Raw genomic sequence first — 25,417 nt, 5'->3', positions numbered from 1 at the left:
GTTTCTGCAGCACTTCAAGATTGATTGAAAGTCTTTCTCTTTTTGCCTTGCTTTCTAGAAATTTCTCCCTTTTCTTCTTGCCTCTATCTCTTGCCCTTCCTTCTCTTTACATGCTAAGCTGAACCCAGAGTGCAACTGAAGAATGTTTTTAAAACACGTATGACTACTTTTTGGAGAAAAATTTGCTTGTTTTTTTGTTTTAAAATCGTCAAATTGCAATGTTTCACGTGTACTTGACAAAGAAGGAAAATACTCACCGCCTTCACTAGTAGTTCAGCTATCTTTCTGCCCACTTCGCCACTCTTGGGGTCAATGGCTCCAACAGGTGAAGGCTCTGCCAGCCCTGCTCTATTTGCCTAGAACCCACCTGTCCTGTCCCTGGGCAAACGAGATTGCAACCAGGTCCTGCACCTCCACTTTTCTCTTGGGCAACACCTTTCTGGCATGAAGTGGGACGGCTATGGACTCAGGCTGTTTGTTGGTGAGGAGAGGGAAAATGGAGAGGAGTCAGCAGAATGCAAAGAAAGTCCTGGCAGGGGGCGGGAGAAGAGTGCGGGGCCTGGCACGAGGATGCTCATTGGCGAGAAGCAGAGCGAGAGGAGAGCGCCCGGGCACGGCGAGGACAGGCGAGGAGAGCGCGGAGGGCGCGGCGACTGAGCACCTGGGCGGCCAGACCCTGGGCGCAGGACAGCCGGGCGGAGGGGTCCCGGGTGCTAGGAGTTCAGGACGTGAGTGGTCCAGGGCACATTGGAGGACTCGCGTGGTCCCGCAGACAGCCGCCCACCATGAGCGAGACCAGCCGGCTGTGCTCTGGCTACTACAGCCTCAACCACACCTTCGTGGAGCCCTTCCAGTGCCCCCGGCGCGGCGAGGGGGCCGCGCTCCTCTACTGCTGCGGCTTTGCGGACCTGAAGTACTGCTGCAGCGAGCCGGGCAGCTACTTCCCCTACAAGCACAGCTACATGTGGAGCCTCAGGTGGGTAGGACAGGGCAGGGCGTGCGCGCGCAGCGGGCTGTGTCGGGGTCTGGGGAGGCAAAGAGCAGTGTCACGCCGGAGAAGGGGTGGTCGCCTGCTGCTCTGCTGCCTGCACTGGTCAGGTCCCTCCAAGGGTCGCGAAGCCTCCGAAGCAGTGTGAGGGCCCGGTGGAGAAACCTCACCCCGGTTCGGAACTCCGCCGGGAGCAAGGAGCCTCGGCAAGCACTGGAGGAGCGAGCGTGGGCTCTGGGGCGCCTGGGGCGCACCCGCGGCCTTCCGGACTGGCCTGGCTCGGATCTCCGGCTGCCTCGCAGAGGACTGCTCTCCTCTGTCGCCGGGACAGGTCCCAGGCAGGGAAGTCTGCTGGCAGACAGCGAGGCCACGCTGATAAGTTCAGGTGGAGTTTCATCATCATCATCATCATCATCATCATCATCATCATCATCATCATCATCATCATCATTATTATTGTCTTCATTTGGTGCAATTGAACAGAAAGGAGGCTCCTTTGGGACTGTTTAAAGCATCAGGTACTTATAGTCTCTTTGGAAGTGTGAACTATTTGGCTGTATTCTTTAAAATATCAAAAAGGCAGGGGAGTGTGTGTGGTGTGTGTGTGTGTGTGTGTTTGCGCCGGTGCACACGTGACACTGGACTTTATGACTTGCTCTTTTCAGAAGATCTGACACTGACTCCACCACCACAAACAAAAAACACCCGCACAAAGATACGGCTTTTAGTTGCTCTGACCACACAACTATGCACAACCTTTCCAGACACCCTCTTTCTCAACCTTTGAGTCTGACCATTGCTGGAGAGCAGCTAAGAAACTTTCTAAGGTGGAGTCTTTCTTATTTTTTCTCTGATGATAATTTTATTTATTCCAGCTAGTATTTATGCAGACATTTTTGTTAAGTGCTTTTTCTACCCTCCTCTCTAAAAGATTATAAACTTTGACTTGATTCTTTCATTTTTTGCCTGGAAAATGAATGGGATCCCAAGAAAAACTTCTACTACTATCTTAAATTGTTTCTTACAAACTTATTAGCTTTTGTCTGGACAAGAAATTTCGCTAGTAAGAATAGCAGAGCTTGGCATGGTCCAGAACTTGGTATACGTGTAGAGTCTATACCACATAACTAAATCTTATTTCCTGAAGCAATAAAATATTTTTTCAGTATTGTAAGCTTCAAAAAGTTTCAAAAGGCATTCCTGCCTTCCAGTAAGTTCACCTCACAAAGTTGTGCTGGAACAGTGAAGGAAAAAAAAAAAAAAAAAAGCAAAGAATGCCAATTTATCCTTAGTAGAAATTTGTGCTACACTAACATATTATCTGGCCTTTTAAGAAAATAACAGTAATCTTCCTTTTAGTCTTTGCAGGCATTAATAATGGCCCAGCACCTCCAACAGAGACTGGCAATGCCTAAGTCAAACTCAACTGAAAACTGTCTGAGTGTCTCAGATCCCTAAATAGCTCCCAAGTGACATGCAGCAGAGGATATAAAACAGTTCTATAATTTATGAGGGCACAAAAGAGTGAAGCACTTACAGGGGTCTTCATTTAGGACTGAAGAAATGGACAGTGCAGCCCAGTTCCTGGGAAATAGAATGACTTTAACTATTGGCCTTAGTCAGCAGTGTTAAACCTGGCCCCTGGCAGTTACTGAACTCTGAGAATGCAATGGGGAGGTAAATTTATTAGAGCGTCATTTCCTTCCTATTCTTTTGTCTTTACTCCTAATTTAAAATAGTTTGATTGCAAACAATTATCCAGAAGTTATTAGCCCTTGTCTTGGGATTCTATAGCTGCTGGAGAAAGTGAAGTTGCTAAGTAGGAGAATTGCTCCAGTAATGTGCTGGTAGCATCAGGCTCTCTCTTGGGACTTGAAAAGCAACTGCCATCTGGTGCCTTAAGAAAAGATAATTCTCTCTTTTCTGTGTCTGGCCCCCTCCCATCTTGGCTCCTCTTATAAATCCCTAATGTCTTTGGATTTCCTTTGGTAGTCTTCTTCAGCATCTAGGAAAAAAATGCCCATTGTACAGGGCTATGCATAATGCAATAAGTATTTGTTGAAATGTATATTTTAGGAGACTCCTAGAGCTCCATTTATACCAAGATTTCATGACTAGATTTCATATACATAAAGTAATATTTCTATAATATATGGAGCTGTGATAGCTGAAATAGCATTATCCAGATTATAAAGAATGTTCTTTCATAACAGAAAGCAGAAATGACATGCTTTGTGTTTTTCCTTCAAATTGCATTAGAGTGCTTTTTTAATTTGTGCATTAAAAGTTCACAATGTTTGTTAAACTTAATTAAATTGACAATTTTATATTTTAATTGTCTAAATGACTTTTTTAAACTTTGAAAATGTTTTAATAACCATATTTTCATTTCAGGAATCTATCCAGATGTCTAATCTTCTAGCTGCCTTGTGCACTAAATAATAATAAGTGGATTACATTTCTATGTGTTTGTGTGTAGAGAAGTGATCATAACACTTCCTGACACAATCTAAAAAAGTCACCTTTGGCACAAACAAGCATAAAAGAGGAGTTTCAAGACAGAAAGTCTATCCTCTTAGAGGAAAATGCACCAAAGGATGGGGCTAACATTAATAAACTAAGCATAAGAATCTCCAGGAGTCTGATGTCATGTAGCTCCGGAGGCAAGCTCTCATTTGCAGGAATGCTTTATTTCCTCAAACAAGGACAAGTGGGTTGAGCATAGCCTTCACTTTCACTACTGTTCTCCCACCCAAAGCTACAAAGGTCCTAGCACCCCCAGTCAGATTCTCTTTTCTTTCCCTTTTGCTTATCTGGGCCCTAATCCCCGAGAGAGACCAAAAGCCTAAAGCCAAGACAAGAAAGTAATGAAATTAAAGATTATTAGTTTTTAATACGTGTTCCAAATTACTATGGGTAGATCATTCAGCATCAATTATCATTTACTTTCATTTACTGAATATTTTCTACAAGCTAAGTATGTAAACACTTTTAATAAATCTGCACAACACTGTGGAAAAGTCAACCAAAACTTCTTGAGTAGCTTAAAATCTAATTATAAGTATATATTACATATATAATTACATATAATTATAAGTATATATTACATATATAATTCAAGAAATGGCATATGTTGCATAGTAGGTATTCAAGATGATGCTTTTTTCAAGTTCCTTTTCCCATTTAATAGCACTAAGTTTGCAAGTGTATTAAAAGTATATTATTTCTCCAACCGGGCATTTAGCTCAGTGGTTCCAATGCCTGCCTCACAAGCACAAGGTCCCAAGTTTGATCCCCGGTACCAAAAAAAAAAGTGTATTATTTCTCAAATGATTTGCATTACAGGTAACTGCAACAAAGGAGTTGTTGCAAATTTAGAGCAAAGCAAATTCAATCAGATATGTACCTTAATTTTGGAGAAAAGTACAAGAGTTTGTTCCTTAATGCTAGAGGTCTTTGATGTTATACCCTTCTAGAAAGTAAAAAATTAGATTGATTTTGAACTTCATATAAATTTTATAAACATTTTTTCTTTTAGTTCAAACCTTCTCTTTTGTAATAGTTGTAATTTTGTGTATCAATAAATGTCATTTCACACATATGTCTCCAAAAGTTTTGTAGTTATAAACATTTGGTTTCCAACTTTCACAGAAGAAAATATTTTTCTATTCACTTTTATTGATAAATCTGGTCTTTCCTTCTAAAACATAGTAATAACAAATATATTTGATTGAGATAATTTTGAACTATCTAGAGAGTCTTGTGATTTTTTTACCTATATAATGAATTTGCATGGTCTTCCCTATAAATATTACCATATAAATTTCAAAGATTCTCAGAAACCCATAGAAAAAAGAAAAGAGTTTGCTGGTAGAGAAAAAAATGAGGTACATATTTCAGTCACTTATTGTTTGTGCTAAAATATAACTTGGTTATGAATGATCAAGAGCAAGAATTAGTAGTTTTTAACCCTTTTCCTTAGTTTGTATGGAAACCAATTTGTGTTTTTCTGTTTTCCTCAGCATTGGTGCTCTGATTGGATTGGGAATCGCTGCCCTTGTTTTACTTGCTTTTGTCATCAGCGTCTGTGTCCTCTGCTATTTATTTCTGTACACAAAGCCTCACAGATTAGACACTGGCCTTAAACTTCAACACCTCGAGGCTTCTTCCTCTCAAGAAGGTAATCAGTGGGTTGGGGATTTAGCTCAGGGGTTCAGGTGCCTGCCTTGCAAGCGCAAGGTCCCAAGTTCGATCCCCGGTACCAAAAAAAAAAAAAAGGTAATCAGTATCCCTTATTTATGATCAGTTATCTGTACTCTATCCAAAATAACAGCCTGTACCTGGGCAACTATTAACAATGAATGGTCTTTAAAAATTTCAGATTACTGTACGTATCTTTGTGAAAATTCACATTGAATCAGCTCTTAATGATTGAAAACCTTCGGAAATTGTGTTCAAGGAAAAAGAGCAGCCTGATGTTAAAGTCCTCCTGAAAAGTCAATTGTTGGTTCAGTAAGTCCACTTTAATATATTTATGTCCCTTTCATTTGCCAAGGTTTATCCTCTTAAAATTTTTAAGATTTGATTTTGGATGGAGTTGAAGATGTTAAATTAAGAATAAAATGCCTGATGACCAATTCTTGGTGCTACTTTGCTCTAGATTTGTTTGTGAGAGATCAGTTAAGAATTTATCTCTGTGGCTACTGTGTGCAGGATTTGGAAAGGGCACATGAAATAATTCAAAGGCATGTGAAAAATACAAAAATAAATGGAGCACAGTCTTTATCTCTACTATTGAATAGATTGCAAAGTAGTTAATATATAGGGGTGTGTATGTGCATATAGTATGACTGTAAAGTACAAAGAATTTTTTATATATCTTTATGTATTCTGGAACTGAGTCTCATTATCTTGGTTATAAAGTGCTATACAAATGCTAGTTGTTATTTTTCACTTGGAAGGAATTGTGAAAATTTTTTGAAAATAGATTACTATTTATTGTATTAAAAAGCACTGATCATTACTTTTATATGTATATATTTAGAATATATTATATACTATATAAATTTAGAATCTATATAAAATGATACACAAGTTCTTATTTGCTTCCATTTAAAAAGAAAAAGAAAATCTTTTAAAAAATTGGGAAAAGTCTCTTTTTGTATACTATATTTTAGCTGAATGCTTAAACTTGTCATGCTTGTGGGATACTCATGCTGAAACCTAACAAATGCATCATCACCATGTGATTGCATGAACTCTCATCTACTTTTTGGTAGATGAAACCTTTCTCAGAGGGTGTCCTATGTCACAGAGTAGGGGTCCAAGTTCCCTCCGGAATTTTCTTCCTAAACCACTGGTTGAAGATTGCATGGACAAAACAATATAATATTAGTTGAATTCAGTCCACATGATTTAGATCCAGTTTCTCCAGAGACAAAGCAAAGTGATGAGTTAGTGATTATCAAATAATCTGGTCATAAAATCATTTTTTGTCTCTATTGCTTAAGTAATTTCAAGTTGTAGGTCTTAAATTTCACTGTATCTAAGAATCACCTAAGGACCTGGTTAAAAACACAAATTCCAAATTCTGCCTTTGTAAACAAGTAGCTCTTCTTCCTGCCTTTGGCCCTGCTTACCTGCTGTAAACTTGGAATAGAGCAGCCAGAGTGAGCCTGTTACAAACCTAAGTTGGGTCACGCTTTTGCTCAAAGCCCCAATCTTTTCCATTTTTCTCAATAGATAAAATTCTTTACTATGACTACAAGGACTTTTGTTGTCAGCCTCCTATTCTACTCGTTTATTTTTCTTACCTCCTTTTCCCAGGCCACATTGGCCCCTGTGCTATTCCTTGAAATGTAACTCAGGGCCTTTGCATATGCTATCACCATTGTTCAGGAGACTCTTTCCTCAAATATCTGCATGATTTGCACCTTTACTTTCTTTAGGTCTACTCAAAAGTCCCCTGCATTTTTAACTTTCATTCAACATCTCATACCCATTTTCTGCTTTATTTTTCTCTGAATCACTTACCACTAACATTATATTTTACTTACCTAGTCTCTTTCTCCACTCCAACCAAAAACTAAGTACCAGGAAAGAAGGAAGTTTTGTCTTGCCTGTTTGCTACTATATCCCCTGTGCCTACAACACTTAACAATTATTTCTTGAATGAATTTAATGGAATAGCACTGCATTTCTATTGTAGGTGATCAAAGGAGCATATTTTGAGAAATATTGACAAAATATTGCCACTATTATGGTCATCAAATATTCACTGAGTGCCTCTTCTATACAATATACTGTACTAAATCAAAATTGGCTATTTTTGGGCTGGGGATTTAGTTCAGTGGTTCCACCGCCTGCCTCGCAAGCACAAGGTCCGGAGTTCGATCCCCGGTATCAAAAAAAAAAAAAAAAAAAGGTTATTTTTCCTGATTTAGCTCAAGGATGGCTCTAAAATTTTATTTCACATTGACTCTCAAAAGCCACCAACAAAATTAGTTAGCTTGTTGATTCAAATCTTACAGTCATACTGCTGTTTAGCTAAGGAGGTCTGTTAATGCACTACCTATAAAGTTAGATGAAGCTGATTTCTTTGCAGTGAAATAGCCCTATTCTGCCCCTCTCAAAAATATTCTATGTACCAAGCTAGCAAATTAAATCAATATACCTTTCCTGAGTACTTGCTATTGGCAAGGCAGGTTTTATATGATCAGTGCTTTCCTGTTGTCAAATGAGGTGATTTTGGTCACTTGGGTTGATTTTAAGTAAATCAGACACAGTGGAAAGCCCAAAGCAAAATAGGTGACAAATGCCACTGGAATAGGAACAGAAAATGGCTTTTTATTTGAAGCAGCCCTTTGAAATGGTAATTAAATGTTGCTGTACCCTCTCTTACATATCCATGTTTTACTCTACTGTTTCTCCCTCCAGCAAAAAAAGCCAATATTTAGTTATTTAGAAAGCAAATCTAGAACTTTATTGAATTTAAGGAATGCCTTAAAGGTTAGAAACATCGTAAAATGTTTACATTGTAAATCAGGCAAGTAAACAGTACATCAGAGGAAAATTGATTTCACCGGTTAGGTTTGTTTTTCTTTTTTCCTAAAACTATCTGTTCTTATGGATCAACTTCTCATTATTTTAGATATTTTTTGATAATTTAAACTGTCATTATTACAGGCAATTTGAATAGCCTAAATGGAGATGTATTCTTGTGTATGTATTAAAACTGACTTTGTCCTTTTTAGAAATGACAGTTGTCTAAATCTAAAATAGTCTAATCTTAGATTATTTTGCCAAGATTTTTCCTGGGTATCTTTATTCTGTTATATTTCTATTTTAATGTGTACAATTTAAAGCTTTATACATTTTGAGTTGATCTTGAAAAAGCAGGTCTCTCTCTGGTAGAGACTGTTGACTTTAACTGGATCCCCTCCCCCCCAACCAGGGCTCATTATGTAGAACATCTATTGCTAAGGAATTGACGGGGGGGGGGGGTGTTATTGTTGTTTTCATGTTTCAAATGGCAATGTTTAAAAGAATATCATGGCTTGAAGATTGTCCTTGTTTAGGACATTCAGTTTGTGAGCGAAAGATGGCTGTGTGAAGGGCATCTTTCTGAGTAGACAGTCCTGAGGGTAGGAGCTTATTTCACAAGTTGAGAAGAATTAAGGGCTAATAGAGGGATGGGTGTCATAGATTCCTGCTTCTGTAACCTTTCCATCAATGAATCGTTAAAAGCAAATCAGAAGTGAATTCATACCTCAGAATTTTAAAAAATAGCATAAAATGCCTGCCTTAAGCCTGATGAGCTGAAATCCTTTGTAATTTCTCACTTTGTTTTTAAAATTGATGGGACTTTTCAGTTAGACTCTACAATATAATGACTTGCTTTACTCTAATAATGACATTTTCTACCTCCCATGTCCAAAATTGCTGCTCCAGGAAGATAAAACATATTCATCCTGTGGCTTTGAATATCCATTGATATCCTGGCATCGTGGAAGTTATGGGGAAGGAGAAGAGAGGTTCTAGAAGCAGAGTTTTTGATAAAAATCAGAGGAACAGATATTAAGACAGCTGCTTGTTACAGATAAAATAATACAATTATATAGGAATAACCTATTTTGTAGTCTCTTTTGTAAAGGCAGATGATATAAATGTAAAATAGCAGCAAGGCACAGTTGTGTAGGGGAAAACAAATTATATATGGATTGCTGAGAAAATAAATTGGAAGATCATGTCATCACTTATTTTGTCTCTGAGCAAAATAGGACTTGGACTAACTTTTCTTCCAGTTCATGTTTATTGTGGGAAAATTAGAAAATATGGAGAAACAAATAGTCACTCATACTCCCTGCATATAAAATCACAGATATTAAAATTGTGGTGAATATCTTTTGTGGACTTTTTCTATGCATCTATAGATACATGTAAATAACAAAATGGGATAAAGTGAGTCTTACGCTTTTTCTTCACTACACAACATTGACATCTTTTTCTTTTTTCTTTTTTTGGTACCAGGGATCGAACTTGGGTGCTTGTGCTTGCGCAGCAGGCAGCGAAACCACTGAGCTAAATCCCCAGTCCCATCATTGATATCTTTTTAAAAAGCAATAAATGAATATTTTTGTCATTTTAAATCCTTTTTATTACTTTGATGGAGCATCACGATTTTAAAATTTTGATATAATTTCATACTTCCAAAAATGTTTCAAGAAATATATAGCCCTTATATTCATTTCCTTAGGTTATTAATTGTTAATATTTCATTTATCTCATCAAATTCTCTATAAATATTTTCAGAACCACCTGCTTTTTCAGCTCTAAATTTGTCAGTGTTTCCTAAAAACAAAGATTTTCTCTTACATAATCATTGTATATTTATCAGAGTCAGGAAATATAACATCAGTATGGTAATATTATCTAATTTGGAGTTTATATTCAAATTTTGCCAATCTCTTTCTTATTACTATGTAGTCCAGAGTAATATCTTATAATTAGTTTCATTTCTTGTTTCCTTTCATTCTCAGCCTTTCTTTGTCTTTTGTGATCTTGATATTTTTGAAAAGTAAAAGCCAGTTATTTTGTTCACTGTCCCCCAATTTAGTTTGTCTTGTTTTCTCATGATTGAGAGAGATCATATATTTTGACAGGAGTATCACAAAAGTTACAGTCCAGGACATGATAGACAGCACACAGTAGTGTATTCATTTATTCCCATTGTTAGTAATATTAAGTTGAATTGCTCAGTTAAGGTGGTAGTTTCTGGATTAATCCATTGTAGTTACTAGTTTTTTTCATTGCAATTTGTAAGTAATTTGTGAAGAGGTACTTTTAGACTATGAAAGTATTCTGTTCCTCTAATTTTCATCCAGTCATTGATGATTCTTGATAATTACTATTATATTATTGGTAAAATGGTAATTTTTCCAACTTCTTTATTCCTTCTGTATTTGTTTTGAGAAAACTCATGGATAAGAATAAATGGTCATAGAATATTTTAGAATAAAGTCTGTGAGTCCATACTGGTATTAATGAATTGATGAATAGATAATGCTATGGTTTAAATGCTTGTGTCCCTCCAAAATTCCTATGCTGACACAACTTCAGAGAAACCATATTAAGAGGTGAGACTCTTGTGAGGTGATTAGTCCATGAGAGTTGTGCCCTGATTGTCTTCTTGTTATTTCATGACATAGAGCTTTCTTCTCCCCTATTACCTGCCATGGTCTATTGTACTGCTATAACAAAATATTTACTCATTCATTCATTGTATGGTACTAGGGATTGAACCCAGGGCCCTTGCACTGAGCTACATCCCTAAGTCCTTTTTTAAATTTTTAAAATTTTGAGACAGGATCTCCCTAAGTCCCTAAGTTAGGCTGGACTCAAACTTGAAGTTCTTCTGTGTCAGCCTCCCAGAATCCTGAGATTATAGGCATGCAACCCCCTACTTGGCTACAAAATACTTTAGATTAGATAATTTTAAGGAACAGAAATTAATTTCTGCAATTCTGCAGGCTGAGAAGCCTAAGATAAAGATCCTGGCAGATTTGGTACATGCCGAGGACTCTTGTCTGCTTCCAAGATGGTGCCTTGTTGCTCTGTCCTCACATGGTGGGAGGAGGTAAAGGGCCACAAGGAGGTCGCTAGGTCCTGAGCCTGGGAAGAACTCTCAAGGTCCAGTCACCTTTCATGGGCCTTGCCTATCAATACTGTTTTTCATAACTTTTGGAGGGACACATGCCTTCAAACTCATTTATTTATTAATATCAGTATTCCAGGAAAAGAGAAAGGGAGAGGGAGAGAGGAGGAGAGGGAGAGAAGGTGGGAGAGGGAGAGGGAGAATGAGAGAGACAAAGAAAAAGGAGGAGGAGGAAGGGAGGAAGGGAGGAAGGAGGGAGGAAAGAGGGAGGGAAGGAAGAAAAACAAAACAAAAACAAGACCTCATCTCCTCGGTACCAAAAAAAAAAAAAAGACCTCTTCCAAAAACTCTTAATTGAGCTGTCAAATTATTTAGTAATACCACTGTTTCAGAAAGGCCTTTGAAGAACTTAGAGGACTTAGTAGAAAACGAAGTAATGGACTCAATGCCGTAAGAGCACCCTACTATCCCCTAAAAGGACCTTGCAATTGAAAATAAACTTAGAGTTCCTATGACTGTTTTCATTCCTAGAAAATAGAAAATCAAACTGCTCAGAAGAACCCCTGATCTATTTAGTACTTGTGAGTGCTGAGTGCTCAGTGCCCTCCTCCCCCCGGTACAGGGTCAGGCAATGGAGCCAGTATATAAACTAGAAGCCAATCTTTATTGTGAAATACTCATTTAAAATGCTGGCTAAATTTTCTCTAAGCTATGTTAATACCAATGGCTGGAAGAACTTACGAATGTAGAAAATCAAAAAACAAAAAGACCAATTCTGGAAAAAAGTAGACTAGGAAAAAAATTTCTTAATAGAACTGCCTCCGAACATTGATGGGTGGGGAAAGCAAATGTGCAAGTCAAAGATGCTAATTTTTAAACTTGTATTTATATGAGAAATATATAGAGATATAGATAGATAGGTATAGACAGATATAGATATATTGATATTTAGGGAGAAAGACAGTTCACTGAAAAAAGGAGAGGTCAGTAAATAGTCCAATAGGTCACCAGGTAAGTTTTGCTCATTTTGCTACCCAGTCCTATGCATTATATTAAAATCAAAGGGGAAATGTCCTCTCAGAATTGAAAAAGGCACTTTCAGGGTGCAGATTTAAGATTGTTTCCAGAAGGGGCCCAGCTAGATTAGCAGTTGGAAGCTTCTGTGGGACTTCAGAATGGTGACACAGAAGCCAGAAGGATATGCCAGACAATGGCAGAAAAGCTCAATACAGTTCTGCCAGAGAGCAAGAAAATAAAGGCCTTCAGAAGTCCCCAATATTCTTTGATATTTTTAAACAGCATTCCAAATTTATCCTTCTTTACAGCTGAGTAGTATTTCATTATGTATAGACACCTTATTTTTTTATCCATTCATCTGTTGATGGGCATATAGGGTGCTTCCAGAATTTATCTATCATGAATTGTGCTGCTATAAACATTGGTATGCATGTACTGGTGTAAGATGATGTCTTTAGCTCTAAAAAATGTGTAATCTATACACAATGGAATACTACTTAGCTATAAAGAAGGATTAACTTGAGATATTTGTAGGAAAACTGATACACCTGGAAAGTATGTTAAGTGAAATGAATCAGGTACACAGTTTAAGTACCATAAAGTGTCTCTCATTTGAGTAAGGAAAAGTAGAAATAAAGAAGAAAACAAAGGAGTGATAGAAGGAAACAGGAAGATAAATCTTTTGCAAATGGGAAGAGGTCCAAGGGACCAAGGGTGAGGACAAGGGAAGAGGGGAAGGGGAAGTAAAAATATTTAAGATGTGTCAGGTACTTGTATCAAATACCCATAATTAATGTAAACATTAATTGTTATAAACATGAAATAAAAAATAGTAACAACAATAACGAAAATGGGGACAAGAGATATAGAGATAGAGGGAAGAAGATGGGTAGACAGGTGAAGAGGAATAAAAAGGAATCAAGCTGTGTATATATATGTGCCTACTCCCTAAGATAAATGTAAATGTCATACACAGCAAACACACACTAATTTTTTTTTTTTTTGAACACACACTAATTTTAAAAATATAAAATGGCAGTTTGAGCCTGGGCAACTTAGCGAGACTCTGTCTTATAATAAAGAGTAAAAGAAATTAAAAATTGAACTGGGAATGTAGCTTAGTACAAAAGTCCTGAATTTTATCCCTAGTACTACTTACTTGCTAAAATAATCAACCAATCAATCAATCAGACAGTCAAGAACAGAGTTCAGATACTTATAGGATAAACAGATCTGTGAAGATGGTTCTGAAAATGAGTGCAAAGTTCAACTGTTATTAGAAAAAGTATGTTGGCCTACTTATGATGAGGACAGGTAGAAAGATTGATAAATTCGATTTAAATTTTGGCAAAGGCTAAAACTTTGATTTAAATGCCAGTCTGGGAGACATAGGATTAATGTAAGGTTGAGATTTACATATGATGACTGGGAGAAAAAAAAGGAAATGGGAAGCAAGCTGCAGAGAGAGGAACTGATGTCAATGGAGAAAAGAACTGCCATGTTGGGCCTTGGCAGTTTGCATTCAACTAAAGAATCAAATAAGAAAGACTTTATGTGTAATAAATCCCTTGGGAGTTCAATGGTATTACAGAATTTTTATTTAAAATTAAATCCAGGTGCTAACCTTGAGAAAGAGAAGCTGCTTTTATCCCTTCTTTGTTGGTTAAGGAATTAGTTCTTTTTATTAAATGAAAATTAGGAAAAACAGAGCTTGATGAGATGCTCCTCTTTCTTTTAAAATTGTGCCAAAGAGCTATTCCCTATTGTATCACTACAGCTCCACTCACTGAAGTTGTTTTTTATGTATCCAGTCAACTCTTAAAATACTGGATGGAAAGCCATTGAAAGTATTTATGGATTATCATCTTCTGCAGGGAAATGGTGAACACTAGACAGTGTTGTGCTTACAACAGACCTTTTCTTGTTCCCATAGCAAAGTGGTTTTATTAAGCAAATTGCTTTGGTTTAAGAAGCCAATCCAAGACATTAACTTTGTACCTAACACTGGTTAGAAGGATGAGTCAAAGAATGAGTCAAGGACTGGGAAATGAAAGTCTTTACCAGTCCTAGATGAAGGAAAATCCGCAATTCTGGGATGTATTTTGAAAGCCATCATACCTCAGAGGGCAGCAGACAATTTAAATTCCTTCAGTTGTTGACAGAGAAATACATAATGGAAACTAGAGCTGTCGGAATAGAGGCAACTTAGAGCCTCAAAATAACTAGGTTAGGAATTTCAGTAGAGTATTAAAAATTTAACTTTGCATAAATACTAGTATAAGATGCAAATGCTACCCAGAAAAGATAAACTAATTTACATATTATATCCTTGACCTTTTATCTTTGACTACTATGATACTGAAGTGTAAAACCAATACTAAGTGAAAAATAACCTATAAACATCTTAACTTGGTTTTTAAATGTTATATGAGAAATAGCTTCAAGGGCCTCTATATACAATATATTTCATTGTTAAGAGTTTAGTAGTTAAATTTGATGTAATGTGTTTTTTCAATCATCTACTTTGTAAACAGCAGTCAAGATTTTTTCAGTTCCTAACATTTTCATGCTAGCTTTGCCTACATTTATCTTGAACAGCTTTGTTTACTGATTGGGCAAAAGGGTATTTTTCAAGCTGGAAAATGACGTGTCTACAAAATAGCTTTTAAAAATCTAGAGCTTATTATGGTAGATATGAACCACTTGTTCTAAACATTTTCTCCAGTTGGGTTTCAACTGTCATTTGGCACCCACAAACTTAGTTTTATTACATCAAACTTTAAATGTTATATAGTATTTTAAAAAAATGTTATATAGTATTTTAATTAATTAATTTCACTCAACAAATACTTATTGAATGCTTGGTATGTGTAAGGTATTTTTCTAGATTCATTAATTTCTAGAAATGAATGAACAAGAGTCAAAATCCCTTGGCACGTTAGTTATATTTTGTTGAAGAGAGATATGTAGTAAGTGATCAACATGATAAATAGGCAAATTATATTAGAAAATAAGTACCATAGAAAAAAAAAAAAAAGAGGGCAGAAGAGGTTGGAGACTAGGTTTCAATTTTAAAGGGTTTAGGGTAGGTCCAATTCAAAAGGTGGCTTTTGAGAAAGGACTTGGAGACAAGAGAATTATTATGTACATTATCTGGGAAAAGAACATACCAGACAAGACTGAATATCCAGTGCAAAACTTCTGTGGCTGGAACATGCCTGAAATGTTTAACCACAAATTAGAGTGAACCAGAGCGTAAACAGAAAAAGATGAAGTCAGGGAGGTTAGTGGTATGCACATGAGATCATGTAGGCAGTTGTGAAGACTTGGGTGAGATGGAGGGTTCTAAGCAGATATGATATGCCTTGTTTTTTAAAGGATTGCTCAGTGTTGGTTGAAAAGAGAATAGTAGTGGTAATAGTGAAGATGGTGAGAAGTGGTTGTGGATGAATTTTAAAGGCATAGTCAACAGGATTTCTGATTAATTGGATATAGGGTATTGAGAGAAAAGAAGTCAAGGATGACTGCAGTTTTTGGTCTGAGGAACTGGAGAGTTGCTAGTAAAAGAAGACAAGTGGAGCAGCTCCTTCTGGGAATAATCCAACTTTGTTTTGAATTAAGTTGAAAATGACTACTAAATATTCAAATAGAGGTATCAATTAGAAGTTGAATTTGGAGAAGGGCTCTGGGCTAGAGATACATATTCGAGAGTCATCAGCATTGAGGTGGTATTAAAACTCTGGTGGTGCTCACCTATAATATCAGGTATGCATGAGTCTGAGACAGGAGGATGGCAAGTTCAACTTAGCAAGACACTGTCTCAAAACAAAGAAAAGGGCCAGGGATATAGCTCAGTGGTAGAGTGCTTTTATGTGTGAGGCCCTGGGTTTGACTGTGAATATTGAAAAAACACAATAATAAACTGTGGGGCTGACTAATTTAATTAGGGAGTGAGATCATGACAGGAACCCAGGGCTGAGTCCAGAGGCACTACTAAATCAAAGGAGTCTGAGAGAAGAGAAACTGGCAAGGGAGATTAAGAAGAAGCGGTGGGGAGGAGGTAGAAGAAGGGGGTCAAAGAAGGGTAGCACCTGGAAGCCAAGGAAAGAACTGAGCTAAGTGCTGCTGTTAGATACAACGAGGATGAACTGGACAGAGAAGTCATTAGTGATGTCTCTGAGTTTTTTTCCACTGCTTTTTACATATTTACATTTAAAAACTATATCCAAAATTTTATATATTGGTAAAATGGTACACTATTTCCACAATTATTCCACTTTTTAAATCTGTTCACTGAATAACAATTTCTTTCTTTTTTACAAGTTTGTTAGCCAAGCTTCTGATCATTTGGACTCATGTTTATATGCAGTATGTGAATAGGGTTGTGGCACAAATGTGTCCTTTTTAAAAATTAGATCTAAATTGGTTGTGATGGCAAAGATTTAAGATTATTGCAAATTATTATGATTGGGCTTAATGCAGCTTATTCAGTTTATGCATAGGATAGTTATACATTTTGTTAAGTGATCCAGAAATTGTTACCTCTTCGTCAAATATGTGGTTTACTCATAGAAGCGTGCAGAAAAAAAAGGTAAATATGGAAATGAAATTTTTACACTTGTGGCTAAATACTTCCCTTATTGAGTTACAGAAATTCTAACTCATCTACCTAGCATTTACAGGACATCATACTTTCAACATTGTTAGGAAAATTGATTTAAGCACACATTTTAAAAAGTCAAATTTTATAGCATGATTTCAAATAATTTTTTTTATTTTGTGTATTTGCAGGGAACTTAAATAGGAAAACTAAAGCCCTCAATTCAAATGCAGCATCAAATTCAACAAATGAAACATCTTATGAAGCTGATGATGTAACTCAAGAAAAAGCAATGGATACAGCACAAATCAATATTGCTTATTAACGGAAAATTCTGTGTTTTAAAAGCTCATTGGAGAGATGGAGCAATACAAATAAAGAATGCATTTCAAATCATAGTTTGTAATTTTTCATTTCAAGTATTTCTCACAAAACAGGAAACAGCTGCATTTTTGATCAGTTAATTTATTTAAACACTCACTAAGATTTTGATATTTTCACATGCATAGGTTTACTTTTATTTGTTGTTTCTGCGTTACATGAAATTATGCTAATTTTTCAGGAGAAATTAAAAGAATTTATCAATAACACAGATAAGCAAACCTATCTTACTGAGAAACAATGAGAAGTTTACATCATATTACCATATTTCACAATTTTTTGATAATAGAGTTATTTTTATATAAGAGATGATAGTACTAGACAGATAAATCTCAGGGGGAACTGTCTTATAAACAAGAAGTGACATGTTCTTAGGTGCCTTAGGAATCAACCCACACCTTTTTGGAGGACTCTCTGGGGGCAAAATATATTACCTTTATAAAAGTTAATATCCAGTATAAAAAAAATCACACTGTATAATCTGTACAGTACATGTTTTCTGTATTTCAAGGGATAACAATAGAAATCCTTGCTGATAAATTTCCCTAAGAATCCTTGTAATGAAAGTTATAAAACCATCAAGTTTTCTGGTTTTAACCTAATATTATCACATTAATACCTCCTCGACATCTAGAAACAAAACTAATTTCTGCAAATTATGAATAAGGATTTTATCCATAAATGTGATTTTTGTTATAAGAACACAGACCTGGTTTCATAATGGAATTCAACAGAAAAAAGGACTAATTTTAAGCCAGCTCCACTACACACAGCTGCTGCTTTACATGAAGTTTTTAGTCAGAAGACCAGCCTGTCAAAATAGCCTGAGTATAGCTTCTCTGGTCTGGATGCCTATTGTTCTTGGGCATGGAAAGCTTGGGGTTAGAAACTTTTCATCATTAGGCTGACAGAATTTCTACCAAGACCCATGGATATCTTCTAGACCAGTATTGTCCAAAGGAAGTTTCTGTGATGACAGAAATGTTCTTTTGTACTGTCTGCTATAGTCGCCACTTAAAATTAAATAACCACATGTGGTTATATTGACAGCAGAGTCCCACATCATTATCACAACATCCTACTGCTTGACTTAGGTTTCACATTCAAAAAGAGCACACTTTTGCCAAGGTTTAAATATAAAAAAAGGCTTAGAATGTATGTGAAATGTTAAGACTTTTCCATTATAAAAGTGACATGAGGTCATAAAAGCAAAGATTTTTCCTTTATTTCTTGAAAGCTCACAGATCTTTTATCTTTCAAATTTTTTATACAACTTTGATTTTTAAAATATCTCAGAAAATTTGATATATAGGAAGTAATATATTACTGTATTGTCTCAGGTAAAAATCTAGTTGAAAAAGTTAAGGCACTGTAGTATAGTTTTACTTGTTGCTCAAGAGCAAGAGCATATGCCATTAATGACAGAAGAGGCAGGAAACATAGACTCAAGGTCAGCAAAATGCTCCTGGTCTGAGACTCCTCCTCACCTGGAGAACAAGCAAATAGGGGCTGGGCCTGGCTGGATGAATCATGGTTGTGCCCTAGGACAGGCACACCAATTCTCTGCTTTTCTGAGTATTTTCACAGGAGCTGAGAGGAGATAGGTGAGGTCTGAAGACTCTGGGCTTGGCAGCTAGGATTACAGTCACACTGGCATAAGAAACATACTATTCTTGGACAACTGCCCAGGAGGTCTGTCTCCCAGCACTAGGATTAGAAGAGGGTCCTTGGCTGGCTCCCTGAGGAAGTAGCTTATCAGTAGGTTACCTGAGGAAGAGCCACCGGACTCCTCTAGTGGACCAGCTGGCATCTTTCTCTGTAATTCTGAAGTAGCTGTGCTTTACAAATTAAAACAAAATATTAAAAACAAGAAGGTTTATCAAATTATGGCACAGTCTATACGTTGAAAAATACATTTTAAATTATTTATTTGGGCATAACAAATAATAACATAATGATATAATTTATTTTAAGCCTGTCAAAAATAAACTAAAAAATTTTTTTAAATGTATATGTACATAATTCTGGGAATGAGTATGATAAAGAATACAGTAGAACTTTGTATTTTTAGGCAATTTAAGTCACTCTAATTTTTGTAAAAATAATGAGACCTTGGAAAGAAAAGTGGGTATAGAAAAATACAAATAACAGAACTTAAAAGAATCACAAGACTTTTTATGGAGCCTTCTAATGAGAGCAATTTCATCTTTTAAAAAACTGTATAATAGGTTTATAAAATGAATAAAACCAAATCCCAATAATGGTCATTTCCTTTAAAAGTCTTTGATGGTGCCTCATTGCTTATAAAGTCCAATCTCCTAAACATGGAACACAAGACCTTCTCTTGAACTCAAGAATCTAAAATGGTAGTCTCAATTCTTACCACTCCAGTTAACACATGCCACCATAGCAACATGGGATTGCTTATATCTCTTACATGCATGTAACTGTATGTGATCTTTGTTCACAGTATCCAGCCTGACCATGTCTCTCTTATCTTCAATCAATATAAAACTCAGGTATTATTTTCTATAGGTGGCCTCTTCTAATTTCTCCAGAGTAGTTTAGGTATGCATCTGTGTTTCTATAAAGCCATGTTTGAGTCAATTACAGAAACAGTTTTACAATGGTGTGTTCTAGTATTTCTCAAACCAACTAGACAGTGAACTCCTTCGGGGAAGCAAGTGTGTCTTATTTAGAACTCTCCTTTACTACCTAGCACCATGGTATGTGCCATCATTGATACTCAATATTTGTTGAAGAAATAACTCAATGGCATTTTAATGAACATTATTAATAACCTTTATGCCTAGTTTACTTAGAGTGACCTAAAGTTATATAATTTTAGATAGTACAGTAAATACAGACACATATAGTTATTTTCCCATTTATTGATGCTTTGGCTTCAGAGAACTAAAGATGTAAAAGGAGATAAATTAAGTTTGAAGAACTAAAAATACCTCTGAGAGATTTTAGCCAACATATGGTATATAGAAAAATATGGAGAAACTATGGGGCACTAGGTCTACCACCTAAAAACAATAGCCTCAAAGTGTTTCGATAATGTGGTAACAGATGCAAATATAAATTCTCTGGATTTAATGAAAATGACATACATTGGGTGGTAACAAAAAGAACAAACCAAGTATCATTTTTCTGTTTTAAAAAGTTGATATATTTAACAGCTGTATTAATAAATTAAATCTTTACCATTATAGAACATTATAACAACTGCTTATCTATAACAACTTCTAAATAAGTATTACTTGAATTTTACTAAAATATTGGTGATCATATACATTGAAGACTAGAAATGATGTCAGAGATAATTTAGTACAACAGCTTATAGGTAAAAGACATCAAGCCCCAAAGAAGCTAGAAGACTGCTGCAGGATATACAGGGTTACACTATGAGAGTCCAGCTACCTAGTAAAGAATGGTCATGACTTCTGGATTGTTACTGTTAAAGTTAGTTTTCTTTCTGCTACATACTGCCTGGGATGAAATGTTATGAATTTCCCCCTGAAATTTAATAGTGAGATTTGCATTAATAGCAAGATCATCTCAGGAGAAAATTAGTAGAAATAAATGACTTTTATTCAAATGAAACATTCTATAAACTGTGCTAATATGGGAAATCAAGAATAAAATTCTAAGATTGTTTCTGGGGAAAAATTACTAAGCTATTAAAATCTTTTATTTTCTATACTATATTATTTAATGAAGGCTGACTTTTATATAACTTCTGAATCATTCTGTCACTGTTCCAAAAGCAAACCTAATGAGTTAATTTATAATCTTTATAATTAACAGAAGTAAAACAAATAACTTGATAAACTGTACTGCAACTGCTACCATATTACATACACAATGGGATGAGGCCATCCTTTTGTATATAGCATTACTAATTTTTTAAAGGTTTTTTCTTTTCCACCAATTTCAACAATCATGATAACCTAAGAACTGCACTTTCATAAGATGAATAGCAAAGGCAAAACAAACCCTTAAAAATCTAATAGTTTTGTGTTTTTCTGCTGACTGAACTTTTTAAACAAAAGAATTTCTTTTTCAGGGAACCAAGTGAGTAAATGAGGTCATGGAAAATCTGGAGGTATGAGGCTTCTGAGGCTCAAATGCCAGGGCAGGGTTGCAGGTGCAGTTTCCCCGGAGTTTTGAGTATGGGGCGTGTTGGGTAAGGTGTCCCCTGAAGGAAGAATCAGTAACCACTTCCAGCCTGTGAAGTTAACTGAACACAGCTCATTTCATCATCATGAATACACCTGGAGCTCTGTCTGTGGGTTACCAACCTGAAAACTTCTAAGTGCACCACAGTGAGGTACTTGGGATCTTTGGTGCTTTTCCATGATCATAGGTTGAGTTTTAATGTTGTTAAAATATTAGTATTTAACTTACTGGGTATCAGAAATACTAAGTATTAAGCAAATTAAATAACACTGATCACTGTAAAATTAAAAATGTAAGAAACACATCTACTAACATGCATGTTAAAATGCTTACTCATAGAAAATTTCCATTGTTATATAAAGGCTTTCATGATGAAATTCCCTGATTCTTAAATTTTAAAAAGTACAGAATAAAATTCTTAATTTTAAATTTTTGTCACTCCTACCATTATTTGTGACTGAAGTAAAAGGGAAATACCTGAAATTTGTTATTCACGAAAGAAGAAAGTTACTGTGAAACTTGCTTCAAAATTATAAATCATTTCCGACAAAGATATATACGCTAATGTTTATAAAATTTTTCCACATTACTCACAGACATAAGCTTCATAATGTTTACATATTAAATACAATAAATATCATTTCTAATGAAGATTTGGCTGTTTTGAGGTATCTCTGTAAGATATGCCAATATGGCACATTTCTAAAACCCAGGAGTCTACCCTAAACACTCTGACCAACATAGCATCATCTCTGCCAGACTTTCTCACAGGTTGAACTAGTTTCTAACCAAGGAATAAATGTTTTAATTATTACTAAACAAAAGGGAGGCAGGTACTAGAAACTCTTCATTTTATAAAGCAATGAAATTTTGTGATAAATATTTTCATTATCATCTTCCTGCAGACACCATTCATTTAAAAAGAACTGCTCAAGAACAGTAAAGCAGTTTCATCTCCTATGCTATTTAAAAAAGCCTAGAGATTTAAAAACCAGAGTAAAGAATTTCACTACCTTTATATACTATGTCATAATATATAAAGCTATTCTATTTTTTAGCATCAACAACAAATCATTACTCTTTACCTAGCTTCTTTGCTGAAAGGTGGACACTTGATTCAGGGATACTCATTAACTGTTAGGTAGATTGCTCACATTGACTGTAAAAAAGTCATTTATAATCAACTTATGAAGTAATAACACTAGCCAAACAGAGATAAAAATACCAAAAATCATGTGCTCTGTATGCCCAAATATCTATACATGGGGCATGGCTATCAAGTAATAAGACTTATCTGAATACATAAGGCCAGAGGGATAATGGTCCCACCGATGAAAAATGTCTATATGGAAAAGAGTGGGGTTTATCGCAAAGCATAATTATATAGCAAAATCCAAGAAAGGGCCATTTTTAAAGATGGTATTTTAAATTTAATGACTTAGGCCAAGGTCTCAGTTACTTTTTTGTGAATTCAGAACGATTAGGGGTAGAAGAATGCTTTTCCTTTTTTCTCTTCTTTTTTTCTTTTTTGTGATGTTTTCCTTTTTTTGATTTGTTCTTTTTTTCTTTTTTCTTTTCTTTCTTCTGAAATTTTTGTTTCTTTTGTTTAGAAGAATCTTCTTCAGTGGAACTGGAATAAGACCTATGAGCAATAAGACGTGGCTGAAAATTGTATTTAGGACTATTAGGTAAATTTAAATGGGATTTGGGTGGCTTTAAATTCTTCCTGGAGTAAGGATAGGATATAAAAATAAACTCAAAATGTGCTCTGTGTTCTCTAAAAATGCTGAATTCAGAATTTTTGCTACTGAGCACAGAAACTGACAAGACTAATCTCCCTATTCTGCTCCACTTTATTAAGGACTTTTAAATTCAGTGAGGATGAAATTATTTTTCTATGATTTTCAGATTTTTATGCTGAACTATCCTTCAAAATCTTGTAAGGCAAACAAAGTGGTAGTCATCAAGCTTTATTATATACACAATTCACTTGCATATATAATAACTTGTTAGCATATTCTCTTAAAAGTACTACAAAAGGATGCAATTATACATACATATAAAAAGCTATAATTATACATTAGTATAAATGGACAAAAGCTGAAAATTAATGAAAAAAGCACTTTTATAATTCCTTTGATTTTTCAAGTCATCTACATTCTCGATGCAGTGATACAAATGAATACTTGCATTATAAAATAATTTTCACTAGTTACAGAAAAAATACTTTTAAATGAATACTTTATGTAAATGAATGAGGATGATTTATCATTGTAGTTTTGTAATAAGACTCTAACATGAAATTGGGGCAAAAACATACAATTCTTTCCTTGATATTGAAAAAAGAAATGACATTTAAAAAAACCCAAAAAGGCCAACATTTCAGATTTTACATAAAATAGGTGTGTAATATTTTACCTATACCCAAATCCAAATACATGTGAAAAGTCATAAACTGAGTTAATTGAAAATAAAACTGGCATCTTAAAAGTGAGTTCAATGATTTAAATATTAGGAGTTAAAACTCAAACTTAGAAATCTTAGGACAGACTTGAGACAGACATAAGGCAGGAACAAAGTAAATGCATGACACTTGGAGGTTTCAAGGGATCTTACCTCTGCAGAGTGAACCGTATATTCCCTGGCTCTGAGTTGCCTTCATTTCTGAAACATTGTATCTTTTTTCTCTAACCGATCTGTCTGCTTTCATAGATTTCTAACCACCTGCTAAGCTTATTTTCTTGTGTGGTCTCTAAATTCCCCAGTTTTTATTTTGCATTACGAGATTGAACCCAGGGCTATATCCCCCTTCCCTATCCCTTTTTAAAATTTTTTATTTTCAGATAGGTTCTCCATAAGTTGCTAAGTTGCCCAGGTTGGGTTCCAACTTATTATCCTCCTGCCTCAGTCTCCCAGAGTGGTGGGATTACAAGCAGATAGCAATGTACCTAGCTTGCTTTGCTATTTTAAAGAACATTTTTCACTTGACCTCTAGATTCTGAGTAGAGCTGCTTCTCTGCCTACACTTTTTTCTGTTTTTTTGATTCTGGATTCTCATTTTTTAATGCAAAATATAAGGCTGTACATAGCATACTATTAGGTGACATTATCTTTACAAAGTGAAGTTTGTTTAATTTCAGGCTTTATCTAACATCTGTGAGGCTCAAAATAGAGAACTAAATAAATAATCTTTTACTATAAATTAGGTATATCAGAACTTGGAAGACAACAAATAAACCTCATGTTTCCTGTAAGCAATCTACCATGCTGTTTTAGTACAAATTCAACAATGTAACTAAGTCCGAAATCTTGAGTTCTACATTCTTGAACATACTTTTATGTTCAAGATTACTATTTAACTCTCAACTCCTGAAAATAGTCTAACTTTTCCAGTTTACAAGGTATCTCAAGTTTTAAAATGTATGTAATTAAATGTTTCATAAAAGCTACAAAGTGACAACACCTAATGTTACAGAACCTGTTCCATGAGACAACTGGGTCTAAACCAGACCTAACAATGGCAAAGTACTTTAAAAATGTCTACATGTGTATATTTTTTTCATTAAACAGAGAAAAGTCATATCTTACTATTTTTGATAATTTCTTTAACCAGTTAGTTGTTGAAAGAGTTAACAGTAGGGCAGGGGATTTAGCTCAGTGGCACTGCATCTGCCTTGCAAGCTCAAGGTTCTGAGTTTGATCCTCAGTACCCAGAAAAAAAAAGAGTTAATAGTAAAAATTCACAGGTGGTTGATAAGGGTTCTGAAAGACCTGAAGAAATTTTTAGCTTAAGAAGTTACACTAAATTCTATCAACAAATTAAATTAATTTCTTAGCCATGGTTATGATATTACAAGAATATAACATACTGCAGCTTCAATTTCATCTATTGGACAACAAAATATGTGTGGAGTTAGAGTATCCAATTAAAAGTTTAGCTGCTGCTCTAAAATGCAAACATCTAGAAAATAAATAAATAGAATATATAAAAGAAGTAAAAGAAGAGGGGGTATTGTACCTTGATTTATTGTATTCCAAAAATAAAATTTAAGGTGGTTGAATGTTGACTATATTTTTGATTACTAACATAAGG

At 35.3% G+C, this 25,417-nt stretch overlaps 2 protein-coding genes across 6 annotated transcripts in view; one reads left to right on the top strand and one right to left on the bottom strand.

Annotated features, from left to right (window-relative positions):
- Window positions 1-595: 595 nt before the first annotated feature.
- Shisal2b (shisa like 2B) lies at window positions 596-21,186 on the top strand. Its single transcript, XM_004862878.3, has 3 exons — window positions 596-976; window positions 5,011-5,168; window positions 16,950-21,186. The coding sequence occupies exons 1-3, from the start codon at window positions 786-788 to the stop codon at window positions 17,081-17,083; spliced, it is 483 nt and encodes a 160-aa protein (XP_004862935.3). The 5' UTR covers window positions 596-785; the 3' UTR covers window positions 17,084-21,186.
- Window positions 16,915-25,417, bottom strand: part of Srek1ip1 (SREK1 interacting protein 1) — a 43,709-nt gene continuing 35,206 nt past the window's right edge. For all 5 annotated transcript variants that reach the window (XR_015442351.1, XM_021242988.2, XM_021242989.2 and 2 more), the window contains one exon: window positions 16,915-22,966. Coding sequence is in view for 4 of the 5 variants with exons in the window: in XM_021242988.2 (XP_021098647.1) it covers window positions 22,780-22,966 (187 nt within the window). In the remaining variant the exon portion in view is untranslated. The remainder of the gene's footprint in view (window positions 22,967-25,417) is intronic.

The sequence above is a fragment of the Heterocephalus glaber genome, unplaced genomic scaffold, assembly GCF_053883595.1.
Source record: "Heterocephalus glaber isolate CG9 unplaced genomic scaffold, H.glaber_assembly_v1.0 deba00001543, whole genome shotgun sequence".
In the NCBI taxonomy this organism is placed as follows: Eukaryota; Metazoa; Chordata; class Mammalia; order Rodentia; family Bathyergidae; genus Heterocephalus; species Heterocephalus glaber.
The sequence above is the reverse complement of the archived record's forward strand: the minus strand, read 5'-3'. Positions and strand labels throughout refer to the sequence as shown.

Coding starts and splice junctions, on each gene's coding strand:
- Shisal2b (XM_004862878.3), top strand. CDS start 786: ATGAGCGAGACCAGCCGGCTGTGCTCTGGCTACTACAGCCTCAACCAC. Junction 977..5,010: donor AGCTACATGTGGAGCCTCAG/GTGGGTAGGACA, acceptor TGTTTTCCTCAG/CATTGGTGCTCTGATTGGAT. Junction 5,169..16,949: donor GGCTTCTTCCTCTCAAGAAG/GTAATCAGTGGG, acceptor GTGTATTTGCAG/GGAACTTAAATAGGAAAACT.